Source organism: Pleurodeles waltl, chromosome 3_1 (assembly GCF_031143425.1).
Source record: "Pleurodeles waltl isolate 20211129_DDA chromosome 3_1, aPleWal1.hap1.20221129, whole genome shotgun sequence".
In the NCBI taxonomy this organism is placed as follows: domain Eukaryota; kingdom Metazoa; phylum Chordata; class Amphibia; order Caudata; family Salamandridae; genus Pleurodeles; species Pleurodeles waltl.
The window spans coordinates 1,106,186,990-1,106,207,829 of record NC_090440.1 but is presented as its reverse complement, the minus strand read 5'-3'; the positions used below and the strand labels follow the sequence as shown (position 1 = coordinate 1,106,207,829).

General features: G+C 43.1%; 1 protein-coding gene across 1 annotated transcript in view; it reads left to right on the top strand.

The window, feature by feature from the left end:
* The window catches only part of ZW10 (zw10 kinetochore protein), a 187,447-nt gene that overhangs the window by 111,299 nt on the left and 55,308 nt on the right, over nt 1-20,840 (top strand). Inside the window, exons 11-12 of the mRNA XM_069224379.1 lie at nt 6,606-6,677; nt 8,136-8,305. Coding sequence (XP_069080480.1) covers nt 6,606-6,677; nt 8,136-8,305 — 242 coding nt within the window. The remainder of the gene's footprint in view (nt 1-6,605; nt 6,678-8,135; nt 8,306-20,840) is intronic.

Sequence of the window (20,840 nt, the reverse complement as noted above, 5' to 3'; positions counted from 1 at the left end):
GCTGCTGTGCCTCATGGCCTCCTGCATCCTGCTAGTTCAAAAGGCTAGATGGCACATGCAGGCTCTGCAGTGGGACCTGAAGTTCCAGTAGGCGTAGCATCAGCGGAATCTCTCCAACAAGGTCCAGATCTCGGAAGGAACTGCGAGAGACCTGTAGTGGTGGTTAACAAATCAGGATTGGGTCAAAGGCAGATCCCTCTCCTTTCCCCAACCAGATCTTACAGTCGCGACAGATGCGTCACTCCTGGGTTGGGGCGGCCACATTGGAGAGGCGGAGATCAGAGGCCTCTGGTCTCCAGCGGAAACCGGGCTCTATATCAATCATCCGGAGCTCCGAGTGATTCGACTAGCATTAAAAGCATTCCTTCCCTCTCTCAAGGGGAGAGCAGTGCAAGTGTTCACAGACAACATGACCGCCATGTGGAACTGCAACAAACAAGGCGGAATGGGGTCATGCACCCTTTGTCAAGAGGCGGTTCACCTCTAGACTTGGCTGGAACATCAGGGAATTTCCCTGGTTGTTCAACACCTAAAGGGGGCTCCTTGAATGCAAGAGCAGACAAACTCAGCCGACAATGCGTGGTTGATCACGAATGGCATGTCCATCCGGAGGTGGCGCAAGGTCTTTTCCTTCAGTGGGGAGAACCTTGGTTAGATGAATTCATGCTCCGTAGAGCACGCGCTACGTCAGCTGTTTTGCGCGTTGGAGTTTCCAGGGCGGCACTTTCTGGCCTCCTGTACACCTTTCCGCCCATACCACTTCTGCCCAGTGTTCTGAAGAAGATCAGGCAAGACCAGGCCCAAGTTATACTGGTGGCTCCAGACTGGGCTCGATGAGTCTGGTATCCCGAGCTGTTGAGCATGTCCATAGCTCCTCCCATCAGACTGCCTCTTCGGGAGGAGCTTCTGTCGCAGCAGCAGGAGAGGGTCCTCCATCCGAACCTGTCCACCCTCCACCTTCTTGCGTGGAGATTGAGCGGCGACAGTTGCCTTCTTTTGACCTGCCATCTGAAGTCTGCAACGTTATCTTGGCAGCCATGCGTCCCTCAACCAAAACCGTATACGCCTGTTGTTGGAAGAAATTTGTGGCATGGTGCATCGACAAATCTGTCGACCCTCTATCTGCTCCTCTTTCTCAAGTCCTCCTCTTTATTCTTTCCCTTGCTCAGCAGGGTTCCACCCTGGGCACTCTTAAGGGATATCTTACCGCTATCTCTGCTTTCTTGAGGTTACCAGATCAGCCGTCCTTATTTAAATCTCCTGTTGTTGGGAGGTTTCTTAAAGGCCTCCCACATCTCTTTCCTCCTATGCCATTCATCCTGCCGCAATGGAACTTAAACCTGGTATTAACATACCTTATGTGTGCCCCGTTTGAGACGCTTCACAACTGCCCCTTACAGCTCTTAACCATCAAGACTGTCTTTTTATTTGCTGTTACTTCTGCCCGCAGAGTAAGTGAGCTCCAGGCTCTGTCATCTAAGCCACCTTTCCTGGCAATACATCCTGACAAAGTGGTACTTCATACAAGGGCTTCTTTCCTACCTAAAGTAGTGACACCCTTCCATGTCGGACAGTCCATCACCTTGCCTACCTTTTATGCACCCCCACATCCCTCTCCACCGTCAGAACCCAAAAAAGAGCATTGGCATCCTACCTTGATCGTACCAAAGACTTCTGAGTGGACGATCAACTGTCTTTGGGATATGTGGGTGCACAAAGAAGGAGAAGGCGGTGCAGAAGAGGACCATTTCACGATGGGTGCTCTTATGCATAAAAATGTGCTACTTTCTGGCTTATAAGCAACCTCCTGAAGGTTTGCGTGCTCACTCCAGCAGAGCTACTGCTGCTACCACTGCGCTAGCACAGGACATTCCAGTCCTGGACATCTGTCAGGCAGCGACGTGGGCATCTCTGCACACTTTTACCAAACACTACTGCCTGGACAGTCCGGTCCAAAGGGACGGCTTCTTTGACCGTTCAGTCCTGCAGGACTTCTTGGTGTGATCTTGGTTCGCAGCCCACCACCGGGCATGGTATTGCTTGGGTATCTTTTCAAAGTTAAGGAATCTGCAACTAGAAGTCTCTGTCAGATGTACACGTTACTCACCTTCGGTAACTATATATTTGGTAGAGACATATTCTAGTTGCAGATTCCTTACCGAACCGCCCATCCTCCCCGCACTGTGAACTGATTTCTAGGGACAGGAACTTCCCCTTAAGGGCCCTAGTTTTGTCGCACCACTCAGTGTTCTTCATGGCTCTGCGCTACTGACGTGGAAAGTCGTGAAAAGAAACTGACGTCAGCGCGCCGGGGTGGTGGCTATATACGACCGCGACATCATTATGGCGAACACAACGCCCACGGAGTTGACCAGCGCCACCTGACGCCGCGCAGAGGTACTGCTCGAAGAAAAATCTGCGGATTCAGACTGATGCCTAGGGAAATTCAAAGGTAAGGAATCTGCAACTAGAATATGTCTCTACCAGATATATCATTACCGAAGGTAAGTAACTTGTACATCATTCTCCTGATTGCCCTATTTTGGCCTCATCACCTTTTGTTTCCCCTGTTGCTGAGGTTGTCCAGGGGCAGGTTTGTCCAGCCTCCAGTGATTCCATATCCACTTCAATCCCTGCTCCCATCATTGCTCTGTCGCCATCAACTGAAACTGCGAGTCTGGCTGTTGAACATTTGATTTTGGAATCTTTGGGATGTTCTTCCTTGGTGGCGCAGGATATTCAACGTTTCACAGAGATTTGACTCTTAAATCCTATAATAAGCACTGGGGTTCTTTTGTTAGGTGGTGTGCCTCTAAGGGGGTGGATCCTGCTGCTGTTTCCCAGGGATGATGTTTTGAAGAATCTTTCCCCCTCTACTCTGGCTGCTCAATGGGCTGCTATTCGTACCTGTAGGGGCTTGAGGGATGCACTGGTTGGTATTGCCTCTGTAGTTGTTGTGGAGTTTTAGACTTTGTAGACCGGTGTCTCCGGTAATTGTTCCCTCCTGGGATTTGCCAACTGTCCTTCATTGACTTCAGTTGTCCCCTTTTGAGCCCTTGTTGGAGGCAGATTTACTGTGGTTGTCTGCTAAGCTGGCAATCCTGTTCGCCATTATCTCGGCTCGGACGTTGGGTGAATTGGGTGCCCTGCTTATCTCTTTTCCCTGTTTGCAATTTCTGCTGGACAGGGTGTTTCTGTGGCTAGGTCTGGCCTTTCTCCCTAAGGTTTCCTCTCAATTTTATTTTCAGCAGGAGGTTGTTCTTCCTGATTTTCCCAGGGAAAGAGGGTGCTCAGGTTCCTTCTGTTTTGGATGTTTCGAGGGCCCTTCAGGTTTATCCGCAGCGGACCCAATGCTTTCACTTTTAGCCCTGCTCTATTTGTGTCTTATGGGGGGAGTGACTAAAGGGAAGAAAGTATCTACTTCCACTATCGGTCAGTGGTTGCTCTTAGCGGTGTGCCAGACATATAAGTCACTAGGTATGGCTCCTCTGACTCGGATGCAGGGTCGCTCCACTCGGTCTGTGTCCATTTCCTGGGCTGAGGTGGCTGGCGTCTCTATCCCGGGGATTTGTAGGGCTGCTACCTAGTATTCTTATCACACTTTTATCAAGCATTTTCATCTTGCATGCTTCTATGGACTATTTTGCTGTTGGTGTTTTGAAATCAGCTTTGTATTGAGCTTATTTTGATTCAACTTTGTGATAGGCATGATTTTTTGGTGTTGAGTTTTTTCTTGTGTTTTGGCTTGTGACATCCTCAATGATGTAATGACAGGGACGAGGCAGTCCTATGTGGAGGTAATGTGTAGTTACATAGTCTTAACCTTAATCGGGATAATGAAGATTACCGGTAAGTAACGACAAAATATCTTCCTTAGAACACTCAGATAAAAAAATTAACAGGCAATAGTAACTTCTGTCATCTGAGCATCCATGGCTAACTGATTGACTAGCGATATTACCACGGATTTGTCCTTAAAAGTTGGAGTGGGATACTGCCCATAGTTAGGGGAAGTATGAATATTGCCACCTCTCTGTGTTCCTTTCCACCAGTAAGATCTGTTTTTTTTCACATTTAACTAAAGATAGTCAAGCAAGACTCAGCTCTGCACCACCGAAAGGCAGTTCGACAACATTAAAAAAGGATAGCTTTTAATATGGTGCTACTGCCCATTATCAAATGCACTAGCTGGAAATTAACCTTAGTGTCATCTGCATACGCCAAATGATCTTGCCAGATGTAAAAGGACCAAATATAGATGTTAAACAAAAATGGAGAGAGTGAGGTGCCCTAAGGGCCTCCGCAACTCATCTCCTGAGGGGCAAGCTTATAAGAATCCAAGGTGACTATTTTTGTGTGGCCTGTAATAAATGAGCCAAACTAATGGGTTGATTTATAGTTTGGCAGTGTGGTTACTCTGTCACAAATGTGATGAATATCCTGTCTGCCATGTTACGATTTCCATAGAATATAGAGGAATCTTAATACAGTGGATGGGATATCCGCCACATTTGTGACAGAGTAACCCCATCCACCAAACTCTAAATCAGGCTGTAAGTTAGACATAGGCCATCCATCCCTACTTCCATAAGGGTGACTAGGAGGATATTGTGGTCAGTGGCCTCAAAACCTGCACATAGGTCTAGCAACTGAAATGCAGCAGAGTCACAGATGTCTCCAAAACCTCTCAATTCATCCAAAGCCCTAGCTAGTACTATTCCCGTTCCTCTGCCCTTGCGGAAGCATAGCTGCCATCAATGCGGCAAATTTGCTTCCTCGTAATAAGTTTATGAATTGTTTACAAAAGCTGCCTCCAATATTTTCCTCAAAGCAAAATATAATAGGTTTATAATTCTCTACCAGGCAGAGTGGGAGTTCCTTTTTTAAAAGTGGCCTAATATTGCCACATTTTTTTCGTTTGGAGCAGCACCTGTCTCAAATGAGAAAATTAAGTATTTTAACCAAGGGTGGTAATGGCCTAAAGCATGTCCTTAAGACTGATACTGGGCATATGCGTATTGTGAACCTGATTTTAACTGCTTAAGTATTACTTTAATCTCTTCCTGGTTACGAGCAACAGATGACGACCACAGAGTCTTTAGGCCTAAAACAGTAACAAGAGAGGATCCTATCATCCAATGCAACAAGTGTCACTAATATTTTCATATATTGTTTTGATTTTAATAATGGAGACAATGAGTAACATGGTGGCGCAATAAATGGTCTTAAAGTAGAGAACAGTTTAACAGAATTTGCAGAGCCTAAGCTGTTAATACATTAATAAGATGACGTGCATGCCTAAAAATAATTCCCTTTTGTATGATTTCAGTCTCTTCCTATAGTTTTTATTTTCTTCTGGCTCATAGGATCCAACACCATTTCCTTTAGCACTGCCTTAGCTTTTAGCATCTTCTTTCAAGGAGTCCATAATGTACTGATCTGTTTGAGGGGCTTGATTTTTTGAAAAATGGTACAAAACAGCTCACAGCTTTTTTATTAATATTGTTCAAATGCTGTTGATATATCACCAAAATCAGGAAATACTCTGCAAACCTATCCAGATTATCACCAAGCTCTGAGATAAACATGTTTTTTCCGTGGCTCTGTGCCAATACAGTTTTAAAACCATGCAGCACTGATTATCTGGATAGCACTCCAAATGAGATATTTAATTTAAAAAAAATGGTCAACACATTGAAGTGGCTGTACTTCAGTAATTTGCAAAATCTCATGCTTGCACAATATATGAATTAGGAGGTGTCTCTTTTCATTTGTGGTGCTTTCATTTGTTGGATGAGGCCATAAGTGTGGTGACTTACCATTTTTATCATCGGTGTGCAGATATTGAAGGACAGAGTGGTCAATCCACTAATTTCTTGTAAAATCTTAGGGCCTCATTTAGAACTCATGGACGGGCTACTCTGTCGAAGCGGTGACAGATATCCTGTCTGTCGAAATCTAAATCCCATTCTGTCCTATGGGATTTAGATTTCGGAATAGCAGATATCCATCACCGTGCGTCGCAATAACTTATCTGCTGAGTTCTAAATCAGGCCCTTTGTTGCTAATCAACCACACCTTTATCTAACATTTGACATTTACAAATCCGTGCTTTAAGATTCTCTTCACCAAGCTTTTGAAGCAACTTCAATTTTAAGCCTTCACTGTATATCAGGGCTATCCCTTCTCACTTACTTTTAGAGCAATTGACATGGATAACTCTAAAACCTTCCGGAATAGAATCAGCCTTGTGTCTGTTTAGAAAACAAAAAATGGACAGTGCCACTAATTGTCTAATAAATAAAAAATATGGTATTTATGTGCATCAATCAAACACACATTGAAAAAGGGTAGCTTTTAATATGGTGCTAGTAACGTGTCCCCTGACCTATGATCAGTTGTTGTGTGAATTGAGCAGTACGGGCTAGAGTTGTATGGTGGACGGCTTTAGTGTGTTGCTCAATAAAAGCAGAACTTATGTTGGACGTACTTGCCCTGTATTAAGCAATGAGGTCAGGGAACAATGGCTTTTGATTTAATATTTGTTGAGAACATTCTTTAATTTGTCCCATTCTTAAATTATCTTTTCTTCTTTTCTTTTACAGTGCCATTCAACTTTTTTACACTGTAAGGCATATCTTTCATTTGTTTCATGATGTTGTACCAACATACCACAAGTAAGCGGATTTTCTCTTCAAAATTTGTTTTTACTCTTGAACATTATTGTCTAACCTTAATGTATATTTTTTCACACTTAAGTCACAAAAGTACATAATCTGAACTTTCTGTGTAAACTTTTAGTAGAACAAGAACAGTCACAATGATTTTTTAAACACTCCTGCCCCCACAATTCTTGTGTCTGATTTATCCCTGGGCCTCACCGTAGGAAAACAGTGAGGTCTTGCCATCATCCATCAGCCCTATCTGCACTTTTATACCTGCCTAAACTGCCATCACTTCTCCATGTTTTTCCACATCCTAAAACTCTTTCCTACCCAACATGTCACATTTCTTTTTTTGTTCTACTCACATGTCTTTTTCAAAACTTTCAACACAGGATTAGCTAAACTTGCATCTACATTCCTCTTTGACATTATAACAACTTGCACTGTAAAGCCATGATAGAAACCCTCCTGGGTCTCAGCCCCTCACGATGAGTCATCCAACGTCGTATACAACTCCCTCCAAACTGTCAGCCTTTACTTTATCTGAGATTTACCCTGTCATGCTGTCTAAACCCTCTCCACTGGGTGACTGACCGCAGCACCATCCCTTATAACATAACACTTGACAGTTACCCTCTTGAAGGCCCTCCTAAGGCTACGTAAGTGAGTACACACTCATTCAAAAATGTGTGCATTGATCATCAGTATGAACACAGTTCTCCACCACCACACCTCTTTATCTAAAACTCTCAGCATCACTCTGATATTTTACACTCAGAAGACAACTGTGCGGCCAGAATGCTCAAACACTACAACCCTGGAAAATTTAAAAAAAAGCTGAAAATGTAATTCATAGATAGTGCCACTTTGCTAGTCTAAATAGTGACTCCTTTCTACGATTTTGAACATCCACAAAAACATCTGTTTCTTGCTGCAACCACCGGCGTGATGTAATTGGTATGCTTTATGAATACTGCATCCTGAGGGATGTTGAAAATGAAACCTGTCAAACATTTTTATTGTAGAGAAGTTATTAAGGACTACTCTGAAGTGCCACGGTAGAAATGTTGTTGCTGAACAAGACCACTGCAGTGTATGATAATGACATGCTTTATAGGGCAAAACTGAAATATCTTTTGTCAAATGAATTGCTGCATCTCCCTTACCAAGAAAAAGGAAGACACATTCAGTTAAACATATACTGCATATTGGAATGCAAGTGTGAAATTATTAGTGAAAGTAAAGGCTCTTCCATTTTTTACAGTTAAAGTTATTGTGGCTTGGCCTACTGTTCAGTGGGTATATCACAGTACAGTTTGCATCAGTTTGGTTTTGTTCTGGCAAGATTTGTATACTTCCATTCGCGGCTCAGCATTGATATTTCCATGTCATATTACATGTTGTCTTGAAGTTGTTTGTATATCATTATTGAAGCATCTTACCCTTAGATTTCCTCGTTGCATCCAATAGAGAGAACCTTCAAAAATTGCCGCAACTGACAGCCATACATCACAATAATTGCATGTACATCGCACACCACTTGCTGACACTTGGGCACCAGTTCCGGTATCACCTCCCGTCTCCCCTGTGCGAAGGAGCTGCTACATTTGTAGACTTAGTTCCGGGCTTAAGAAGACTTGGTAAGTTTGTTTCTGGGCAATCACTTTATTGCTGCCACAATCCCTTGTTGTCGAGTAAAACTTGTTGTAATAAAAAGAATATTAACTGTGGTCTGTTGTGTTCTCTTACTTTTTTTTGGTCAGCGTCTCTTTGCAATGTATTTCAGATAGAGGTTCACTGGTTTAACCATTAACAGAGGATGTGCTCTAAAGTATGGGTTGAAAAGGACGTCCATTTATGCACAGACTATAGTTTAATCCAACCACTTTTAATTGATTTTTGTTTAAAATATAATTCATATCCTTTTAAATCCACCCACCTGTTGTGTCTTGGAGGATTAAAGACATTTTCCAGGGTAACACACATTTCTAATAGTGAATACAAACCTCTGTATTGACCAGCTCATTTGAAAAGTATTAGACAAGTAAACAAATAAGTGGATTAACTGTTCAAATGGAATGGTTACTTGTATATTCTATAAAATGTATTTCACACTCTTTGGCAAGTAGCTTTTGGGTAAACCTGTGTTGGTATGTTTGCCCCCAATCCAGTGTGCATATGGAATAAATCCTTCCAAAGTTTGATTTGTCATTTAAATAATTTTGCATATTTTTCAATAACAGCTTTCAATATTTTTCTTATATTTGTTATTTTCCAAAATTGTTACCAAATCTCATTTATATTATTAAAAATTACAATATTCTTTTATAACCTAAGTTTGATTTTTGTCATTAGGCAACTAATTTGATTATGTTACAGAAGTAAACAAATAAGCATATGCTTCTCTTAAATTTCTGTAATTCTTGGAACAGAAGCGATAAATCTACAGTGTTAAGAAATTTACTTGTATGAAAGTCCTCTCATTTTCCTCTCATATTAACAGCGTTTGTCATCCTGTCGCCATGGGAGTACTTCCTTCTTCCCAAAAGTTTAAGACTAAACCGTTTTTTACTTTAAGACATCTGAGAATACTGATTTTTATCCCTCTTTCCTAGGGTACATAAAAACCCTTTGCCTCTACCCTGCAGACTTATGTCATCTAGTACAGACTCAGTTCAAAGGCCCTTTGGAGAATATTTTGAATAACTACTAAACAATTAAGAACAAGGAGTCTGTTATATGTTCTTAATGTATTTGATGCACTACGTACTATAGTACAACTACTTCAGAGTGCAGGACAAACTTTAACTGAATGAATTGGGTACCTTGATTGTTTCCAGTGCTGCTTCAGCCTTAACAAACATCTGCATGGCTAGCTTTGACACAAAGAGCAACCTAGAAATCTTCAAATGGAAAACTCAACTAGCAGCATTCCTCTTGTACATAGATGGCATTTATAATTGGCACTGGAGCACAGAAAATACTAGAAAAAACAATAATGAATTTAACAAAATGCCTGATTAGAGTACATACTTAATTGTGTTTTTTTTAATCTATTGCTAGGCTTTTCCAGTCTTCAACAGGACGTTTTCTATATACGTAACAGCAGTGACTATACAGTTAGAAACAATATTACAACTTTATTGCTTTTCTTGAAATCAGACTGGGCTACTCAGTTGAAGATTGCAATATGAGTCAACAAGGTGGCATAAATAATTTGCTGTTATATCGGAGCTTTCGCTAAAGCCCATTTGTGAAACATCTCCCTTACTTAGAGTTACTGAGAGTAAACAAAATTGCTTTAGAATCTGGTGACTTGGAATTTCAAACAAATGGAGATGTGCAACAGATTCTGAAAAAGGTTCTTGAAGAATTTAGTATCAAAAGGATTGCAGAAATTCTATAAATATCTCTAAATGTGTGTTGCTGAAATGTAAAGCACCTGTAGACTAGATTAAATTTGATGTGGAGCTATTGTATAAGAAACCTTGCATGTAACTGGAAACTAATAACAATTGACCAAGAGTTGATAGTGATTTTTAAATCAGATCATATATTTTTGCTTACAGAAGAAGGCAAAGCATAAAAGATTAATTGGACTGAGGTGAAGGAACAGGACGAGTAGAAACCAAAAAAAGTTAGACAGCAAATGCACATGCCCACGTTTGATCTGTGCACACTGGCCTAATTGATTGAAGGGTAACATTTACTGCCAATCACATACTGCAAATAAAGCATTAATCAATTAATGGCTGAGAATGCTGAATTTGTGATTATTGTCCCTACAGACTCGGATCCATAGAAAAAAAACAAAAAAAGTTAACTCTGTTGTACAAGTGAGAAAAGAAAAGTTAACTCTGTTGGGCAAAACATAAAACCCATAGTTGCAAAGAAATGAGAATTCACCAATAGCAGTACATTTTATGAAAAACAATCCTAATATTAATCAGGTTATGTTTCAACTAACAGAACACAAAAAAACTGAAAGGCAACATCATGGCAGTATTTTTGGATGAAGAGACTTCCTGTCAGGATTAGAGAGAGAGGACATCTGTAAATTGTAGAAAGACTACTTGAAACACTTTTGTGGAATTGAGAGTATGGATGGAAGTTAACACTACCCAGCCAGAGAACACAGGCAAAAAAAGAGGGGCTTAAGGTTGTCTGTAAGTGGTGGAAAACCAGCTTGTGGAAACTCGGTGCGAGAGCCAGACCGTTAACCTTGGTACAAACTCACTTCCAACTTATGTCCACCTCTTCCAGGGCTCGTTAGGCAATGGATACTGAAGACCGAAGTTGTTAGCGTGTAGGAGATGTCTGGCGATTTGTCATATAGTTCTTAAACTTCCTGCTTCAAACTTTTATATCCATATTCAATCCCACCACTTGTGTTGTTTCGTCCCTATTTGGCTCCTTTGTGTAGTTGAACAAGGCATGACTGCCATCTTGTTAACTTGTTACTTATCTTTTTAATAATATGCATTCTGTGACATCCAAGTGTTCAGCACCTGTATTCATATCTGATCTTATCAGAAAAGCATCTCCCGCCACAGAGTTCAGTAAGAGACACTCCCTTCTGAGTTCTGCATCATTTGTATCACGGTGTCCTAGTGCCTTGTTATTCACCTATTTGTGTGTTCAGTCACAAACCTCATCAACGTACATGTCCCTGCTGCCTTCTTCCTGAAGTTGTGAAGTAGACGAGTACCACCTGTGTGTCTCTCTTTTGCTCATCACCCCCCTTTTCCCCTCTGGGGGTCTTCTTGATCTGCGAATAACTGTGCAGTAAATCAGAGAGATAGAGAGTAGGAGGAATCAGATTCTTATTAGAACCAAAAACACTTATAAAGCTTACTACTTACTACCCTGCTATGAATAATAATATTGAAGATGAACTATAATGGTTACAAACTACCATGGAGATAATGAACAAACTATGAAACGATAGCATGTGACGAAATGCGACGCTAAACATACATGAAGAATGACAATACTCTGTTGACAAGAGTATGCCAACACTCTTAACATTAATGAAGGATAAATGATAGCATCTCAGTGTATTAATTTGTACTTTGGATTACTGATTATGTTTTACAAAGTGCTTGATTGTAACGGGCTCAAATTACAAGTTGTTTTTCTTCTAAGAAAGTTTTTCGAGTCACAAGATCGAGTGGTGACTCCTCGGTGATAGTGCGCATGAGCATCAAGTCCTTTGCTAGATTATTTTCTTTCCGCCGTCTGGTTCGGATGTGTTCCCTCTCGCTCAGGTAGCTCTTGATTCGGTACTATCTGAGCTTCTCTATCTTTTCTCTAAACGTCAGTATCATTTTTCAATCTTGATTTTCTGACCATACTCGATCCGATTCTATTGTCTGGATCGATTAAACGCCTTCTCAGGCCTACTTTGACACAGGCTGATGGATCAGACTCTGTTTCGCTTTTGCCCTCGGTGCCACGCCAAATTCCCCTACACCGACCAACACTCGGTGTGCAGCCTCTGCCTCTCTCCCGATCACAAGGAGGAAACCTGTGAGGCGTGTTGATCCTTCCGCTCCACGAAAACTCTGTGGGATCGAAGAGCACGTCGGTTAGGATGGCATCCAAGTCAACATCACAAACGCCCAACATTTTCAGTGAGGAACAAGTTCAGACAGTTTCTATCGCAGATTCTGATTCCGACCATGACTCCGATGGGGACAGCCAAGTGATTCCAGTGGTGCGTTATGTAAGTACGCCAGCCCCTTGCCATCACCAAAACCCTTTCAAAAAGTAATCGCAACTGGCCTTGGGTCCTCCACTGCTTGCCGGCCATGGTCGGACCCAAAAGATACATTTCGATGACCAACCCTCGGGTTTGGCACCGAAAAAGACCAAAATGCATTTGGCGTCGACCGAACAGCATTCCACACCTGTTTCGGGATCGACTCGAAGTGGAGGCTTCCACCTCGGAGCCAAAACACCCAACATCCATTTCAAACCCGAAAAAGCTTCCATCCGTTTCGGAGCCGACATTCTCAGCCCGAATAAAACATTCGGTCTCCGAGTTTTCAGGACTCAAACCTGTGGGGAAGAAATATGCTCCAAATGCAGAAGAATCATCAGACATTAGGCTCATACTTGAAGTGATGGATGATAAACAGCGCAAAATCCAAATCCATAAGGATACTGGGAGGATTATTGGTTCTGCTCCTTCTACAATTAAAAGGAAACTATCTTTCCAACAGACTTAGGAAACTGGGCCTTCACCTGCCAAGATTTTCAAACACAAGGAGAAACCAGAGGCAGTACATTAGCCTTCACCACCACATTCTCCTTTGCTTCCCACACCTGATACTCCACCACCTTCACCTACACAATTTTCTATGCAATCCCCTTTTCTTCACATGGGATTTGTATGACCCAGACCCTGATCCTGATGTATACCCCCACTAGGCCATCTCCACTTGAAGGCACCACGGTCTATAATCAGGTCATTGCTAGGGCAGCTGCATATCACAATGTGCAGTTGCACTCGGATACCATAGAGGATGATTTTTTATTTAACACACTATCCTCTACACGCAAGGAGTACCAATGCCTACCAATGCTCCCAGGCATGCTTAAACATGCAGATTACATTTTTAAAGAGCCAGTAAAGGCTAAGGTACTTACACCAAGGGTGGACAAGAAATACAAAGCTGCACCATCAGATCCACTCTTCATCACACAATTGCCACCTGATTCTATTGTTGTTAGTGCATCAAAGAAAAGGGCTAATAGTCAGTCCACCGGGATGCTCCTCCCCGATCAAGAAAGCCGTAAATGTGATGCAGCAGGGAAGAGAGTGGCAGCTCAAGCTGCAAATCTCTGAAGAATTGCCAACTCCCAGGCTCTTATAGCCAGATACAATAGAGCCCATTGGGATGAGATGGAGAAGTTCCTACAATATCTTTCACTGGAACACCAAAAAAGGGCACAGCAGGTAGTTGCAGAGGGACAGGATATGTCCACAAACCAAATTAGATCCGCCCTAAATGCAGCAGACACCGCAGCTAGGGGTATTAATACTAGTGTAATCAGAAGGCATGCTTGGTTGTGATCTTCAGGGTTCAATCCTGAGATACAACAAGCTGTACTTAATATGCCTTTTAACAATCAGCAGTTATTTGGGCCAGAGGTGGATACCACTATAGAAAAATTTAAAAAGGACTGATACAGCTAAGGCCATGGGTGCCCTTTATACAACACCTGTTACGGGTACTTTTCACAGGCCCCACTTCAGAGGTGGTTTTAAACCATCAACCTCAGAGCCCTCTACGTCCCAACAAAAGTAGGGAAAATAATATTACTCCAGAGGGTCTTTCAGAGGATCCTACAGAGGAAACAACTTTAGAGGTAGAGGGAAATCCACTGCCACAAGAGTTGCCTCCACCTTATCAAAACAGTGACTTTCTCCACATCCCCACAAAGCATACGTCTCATGTGGGAGGAAGACTGGAACTTTTCTACCATCAGTTGCACAACATTACATCAGATCAATGGGTGCTGTCAATTATCCACAATGGTTATTGCCTAGAACTCATCTCCACTCCACCAAACATTCCCCCTTGCTTGTACAGGCTTTCTCTAGAACACCTAATTTTGTTAAAACAAGAAGTACAATCACTTCTACTCAAAGGTGCAATAGAGATCGTACATATACCTCAACAAGGGACTGGAATATATTCTCTATACTTCCTCATACCAAAAAAGGATGGTACTCTCACACCAATCCTGGATCTCAGACCCCTCAATCAGTACATTCTCTGAGAGCATTTCCACATGGTCACTCTTCAGGATGAAATTCCCTTTCTACAAAGGTCTAAAAGATGTTTACTTCCATATTTCCATACATCCAGCACATCGCAAATACTTAAGATTTGTGATAGCAGGCAAGCACTACCAATTTAAAGTGCTACCCTTTGGGGTGACAGCAGCACCATGGGTATTCACCAAATGCCTAGCAGTGATTGCAGCATACCTCAGAAGGCAACATATACATGTCTTTCCCTATCTAGACGACTGGGTCATAAAAGCCAGCACCATTCAAACCTGTCAACAGCACACACCATACACAATCGATACCCTACACAGTCTAGGGTTCACAATCAGTTACCAAAAATCTAATCTGCAACCAGGGCAAATACAACCATATCTGGGAGCAATTCTCAACACTCAGTCAGCATTAGCGTATCCAAACCCACAGAGAATTCAAGTTTTCCACAGTCTCATATCTCAGCTACAGTACAATCAAACTTACCTAGAAAGGTTTATCATTAAACGGTTGGAATGATGGCATAGCAATAGTAACCAATGCACGTCTAAACATGAGACCCCCTACAACAGTGTCTCTCGCAGCAGTGGTCTCAGGCACAGGGTCAACTTCACGATCTAGTGTTTTTGGACCGCCGAACTTACAACTCTGCAATGGTGGAATCACACCAACTTATGAAAAGGGCAGCCATTTCAGGACCCTGTACCACAGACCATAATCACCACTGATGCTTTAATGATAGGTTGAGGAGCCCATCTCAACAATATTACTACAGAGGGAGAATGGGACTCAATCCAACAAACTTACCACATAAATCACTTGGAATTGCTAGCAATGTCCTTAGCACTCAAAGCATTCCAACCACAAATCACACACAAACCAGTGTTAGTAAGGACAGACAACATGATAACAATGTATTGTCTGCAAAAAACAGGTGGACAGACTCATCTCAATTGTCCCTTCTAGCACAGACAATTTGGAAATAGGCAATTCATAATCACATTCAACTACTAGCAGAGTATATCCCAGGGATATACAACCAACCAGCGGACCTGTTAAGCAGGGCGCAGCAACAAATACACAAATAGGAAATTCACCCACAAGTGATTCAAAAGTACTTTTGTATGTGGGGAACACCACTCATAGACCTCTTCACAACAAGTGAAAACGCAAAATGCCCAAACTTCGCATCCAGGTACCCACACCCTCGATCCAAGGGCAATGCTCTATGGATCAATTGGTCAGGGATATTTGCTTATGCTTTTCCCCCTCTCCCACTAATTCCTTTTCTGCTCAACAAAATCCGTCACACCTCCTTCACTGTGATACTCATAGCTCCCACGTGGGCATGTCAACACTGGTACACAACACTGTTGGATCTATCTGTAGTACATCACAAGCTCCCAAACAGACCAGACATATTGACTCAAAACAAAGGTCAGATCAGGCATCTTAATCCCAGTATGATCAACCTAGCAATTTGGCTCCTGTGGTCATAGTGTTCGGATATCTACAGCTTCCATCAGAATGTATGGACATTCTAAAATAAGCACGTAACCTAGAACTAGACAGTGCTATGCAGCTAAATGGAAACGTTTTGTATATTACCGTCAACCCAAAAACATTGATCAAGTTAAAGCATCAGTACAGGATATTGTCTGTTACTTGCGTTACTTACAAAAAGCAAACCGTGCATATTCATCTATTAAAATTCATTTAACAGCAATATCAGCCTACCTCCAAAACAGACAGCATACTTCTCTGTTTAGAATTCCTGTCATAAAAGCTTTTATGGAAGACCTTCAAATAATTATTCCACCTAGAGCTCCACCAGCTCCTGCCTAGAATCTTAACATTGTGCTCACAAGGCTTATAGGTCCACCATTTGAACCCATGCGTTCTTGCACTCTTCAGTTTCTCTCATGGAAAGTTGCTTTCCTAGTAGCAATTACTTCCTTAAGGAGAGTTACTGAAATACAAGCATTTACTTTAGAAGAACCTTTCTTCCAAATTCACAAATACAAAACAGTACTTAGGACAAATCCAAAATTCCTAACCAAAGTGGTTTCACCATTTCACATCAATCAATCAGTGGCATTACCAGTCTTCTTTCCACAGCCAGAATAGGTTGCTTAAATTGCTCCTCACACCCTTGATGTCAAAAGAGCTCCCATGTATTATAAAGACAGAACAAAAGATTTCAAAATATCTAAACAACTTTTTGTGGCTTTTCAGCAGCCTCATAAGGGTAATCCTATTTCAAAACAGGGATTAGCCAGATGGATAGTAAAATGTATTCAAACTTGCTATCTTAAAGCTAAAAGACAACTATTAGTAACTCCTAAAGCACATTCTATTAGGAGCTTTAATGATATTCTTAAGAAATATAACAATGGCAGACATATGAAAAGCAGCCACATGGTCCACACCACACACATTTACTGAACACCACTGTCTGGATGTACTATCTCTCCAACAAGCAAGTGTTGGTCAAGCAGTGCTTAAAACACTATTTCAAACTACTCCAACTCCTACAGGCTAGCCACCGCTTATTTTAGGAGGGGACTGCTTTTCAGTCTATGCAAAGCATGTGTATCAGCAATTACACATGCCATTGAACGGAAAATGTCATTTACTAGGTAGACATCTGTTTGCAGCACGTAGTGCTGCAGATTCACATGCACCCTCCCTCCTCCCCGGAAGCCTGTAGCCGTTGTTGTACTTTCTTTATGTAAATATGTATATACATTGCATGGACATCTTCTTTTCTTACTAGATATATGTACATATACATTTCTTCACTCCTTATTTCCCCCTCCTGTGGGAAAACAATCTAACAAAGGACTTGATGCCCATGCTCACTATCACTGAGAGGAGGAGTCACTCGATCTGGTGACTCGAGAAAGCTTCTTCGAAGAAAAACAACTTGTAACACTCCGAGCCCAACACTAGATGGTGGACTTATGCAAAGCTTGTGAATGTGCAGCAATACATGCCTAGATGTCTACTGGGTAAGTGACATTTTCCATAGATATGTATATATGTTCAATGGCATGTGTGGCTGTAGATACGCATGCTCCTGCCATCTAGTGTTGGGTTCGGAGTGTTGCAAGTTGTTTTTCTTCAAAGAAGCTTTCTCGCGTCTCAGGATCGAGTGACTCCTTCTCGGTGATACTCACACCGGCATTGACTCCTTTGTAGAATGTTTTCTCTCCGCCGTTGGGTGCGGACATTCTTTCTTTAGTCTTTCCTAAAATCGACGGTATTGTTTTTGATCGTGCTTTCCTACTATAACACTTGTCTCACTCTGTCGGTTTGGGAACCGACCAAGCGCCCTTTGGGCCTATCTCACTTCATGGCACCTGCCAGCATGCTGCGCTGACGAAACAAACGCCGTTTTGATTCTGTCCTCGGCGCCACTCCAAATTCCCGAACACCGACCAATATCTCCTCTGTCATCTGTGCCTCTCCCCTGACCATCAAGAAGCCACCTGTGACACCTGCAGATCCTTCCGGTCGAAAAAGACACTTCGGGACCAGAGGGCTTATCTACTAGAGATGGGGCATAAGCCCCCATAAGACACTCCGGACATCTTTGGGGAGGAACACACTCAGGAGGAACTTGAACAGGAGGAGTTTTTTTCATCCAGGACTCTGACATCCAGTCAGACATCGAAAGCCATAAGGTGACATCATTGCAGCCTGTAAGTACAGTGGCCTCTCCTGTCCCCATCAAGACTTCCAGAAAGTCTGTTACTAAGGTTGCTGGACCGCCACTGCCACCAGGCCTTGGCCGGCTCCAAAAACCAGGCTCGGATACCCCACTCTAAGGCTTGGCACCTAAGCCTGCCAAGACACTATCTTCAGCATTGACCTCCTTCTCTTCTTCGGTCCCAGATGTCGTGGCTATTTCAGTTCACCCACGGCACAGACAGCTTCGAGGCCAGCTTTCACCCTCGCCTCTGCACCAACAAAAGGGCACCGACTGAAAGCTTTGGTCTCGAAATACAAGAACTCCACCTCTTCAGAGCCAAAAGACTCTAGACAATCCTCCACCACATCTTCCCCTGTGGAACCAATTTTGGAGACCATGGAGGCTCATCAGCACCGACTCCACATCCAGGAGGGTACAGGACGCATTGTTGCTTCTATCCCTGTTACTTTTAAACAAAAACACATTGTCCAGGAGGCCCTGGAACCATACCCCATTCCAAAGAAGGCCAAGGATAAAGCTACTATTATACACAAGCCTCTTCCTCCTCCCCATCCATCTTCTCCACCACTTTTACTACCTGCTTCTCCTCCATCCCCTCCCCCCCTCATTCACCGTCCTCTCCTACTATGAGAGATTTCACAACAGAGTTTCCCGCTATTTAAGGGGTGGGGGCGATTTAGGTGGGACACAACATGACCCAGATCCTTGGTATACATATGACACTGATCCCATGTTATCCACAGACCTAGAGCTGTTCCCCGCACAACCCTCACCGCCAGAAGATACTACATCCTACCAGTAGGTCATTGCCCGAGCATCCGCTTTTCACAGTGTCGACCTTCACAGGGACCTCATTGGGCAAGACTTTTCATTTGATACCCCAACTTCCACATTTAGGGTTATCCAGTCCCTCCCCATGCTCCCTGGCATTCTTTGTCATGCCAATAAAATCTTAAAGGAACCTGTTCGCTCTAGGGTATCACCCCTGGAGTTGATTATAAAAAAAATAATACAAACCTGCTCCTTCTGATCCGCCTTACATAAGGTCCCAGGTCCCGCCGGATTCCATTGTGGCTACTACCACACGCAAGTGAGACAATAGTCAAGCCACAGGGGACTCTCCGCCCCCATACAAGGAGAGGAAAAAGATAGACGTCACAAATAAAAGGATGGCTGCACAGGCTGCTAATCACTGGTGCATCGCCAACTCGCAAGCCCTGCTTGCAAGATATGATCAGGCTCACTGGGATGAAATTGAGGTGCTCCTCCAATATCTCACAGATGAGCACTGCAAAAGGAGACAACAGATTATCACAGAAGGACAGACAATCAGTAGCAACTCTATTAGATGTGCCCTTGATGCTGCGGACACTGCTGCATGTGGCTTTAACACTGGTACCATTGTAAGGAGACATGCCTGGCTTAGATGCGCAGGTTTTAAACCTAAGGTGCAACAAGCAATCCTAAACATGCTCTTCGATAAGGAGCTTTTCGGCCCTGAAGTGGACTCCACCCTTGAGGAGCTGAGATAAGACACTGATACAACAAAGGGCATGGGTTTGTTACGGTCCCACTTCCAAAGAAATACTTTTTGTCGCCGCACATTCAGAGGTGGTTACAAACCAACTTCCTCAGAGGCCTCCACCTCTCAGTTCAGGCAGCCTTCAAGTACCTACTCACGTGGCTTTTACAGAGGCACCTACAAAGGTAACAACACTAGAGGTAAGAGCACCACCACCCCCGCCTCTACATAAACCTCTAAACACTGACTACTTACCCCCTCCCCCACCCCTCCTCCATTCTACACCGGTCAGGGGTTGACTTAAAGATTTCCACATGCACGGGGTCAACATCAATTTGGACCAGTGGGTTCTCTCTATTATCCAACATGGTTACTGTCTGGAGCTCATTACCACTCCTCCAAGCACATTCCCCCTTGCTCTCACAGGCTCCCTCAAGAACACCTTCTTGTCAACCAAGAAGTACAGTCCGTTCTTCTCAAAGGAGCCATCAAGCCAGTTCTGCTACATCACCTAGGACCATTCTCTATACTTGCTCATTCCCAAAAAGAAGGCTCTCTCAGGCCCATTCTGGACCTACAGCCCTTAAACCATTATATTCTTTCCAAACACTTTCTCATGGCCACTCTTCAAGATGTGATTTCCCTCTTACACAGGGTGACATCATGACCGCCATCGATCTCAAGCACGCCTACTTCCGTATTCCCATCCACCCTACACAGTGCAAATATCTCATATTTGTGGTTGTGGGAAATCACTACCAGGTCAGAGTTCTTCCCTTTGGGGTCACCATGGTCCCAAGGTCTTCACAAAGTGCTTAGCTGTCATAGCAGCACATCCCAGGAGGCAAAACATACACCTATTCCCTTACCTAGACGACTGGCTCATCGAAGTCAGCACATTGGCACAGTGTCAATGTATCACTCAGATGACTGGACCTTCTGCACAAGTTAGGTTTCGCAATCAACTTTCTCAAATCCCACATTCAACCTCTCCAGATAGAGCCCAATCTAGAAGCTATACCCAATGCACAATTGGGGATAGCAAACCCTAGCCCAGCTTGTGCTCACAACTTCCATTCTCTCCTCCTTCAGTTTTGAGAGAACCTTTCATACACCATTCGGTCTGTGATGCGCCTGTTGGGGATG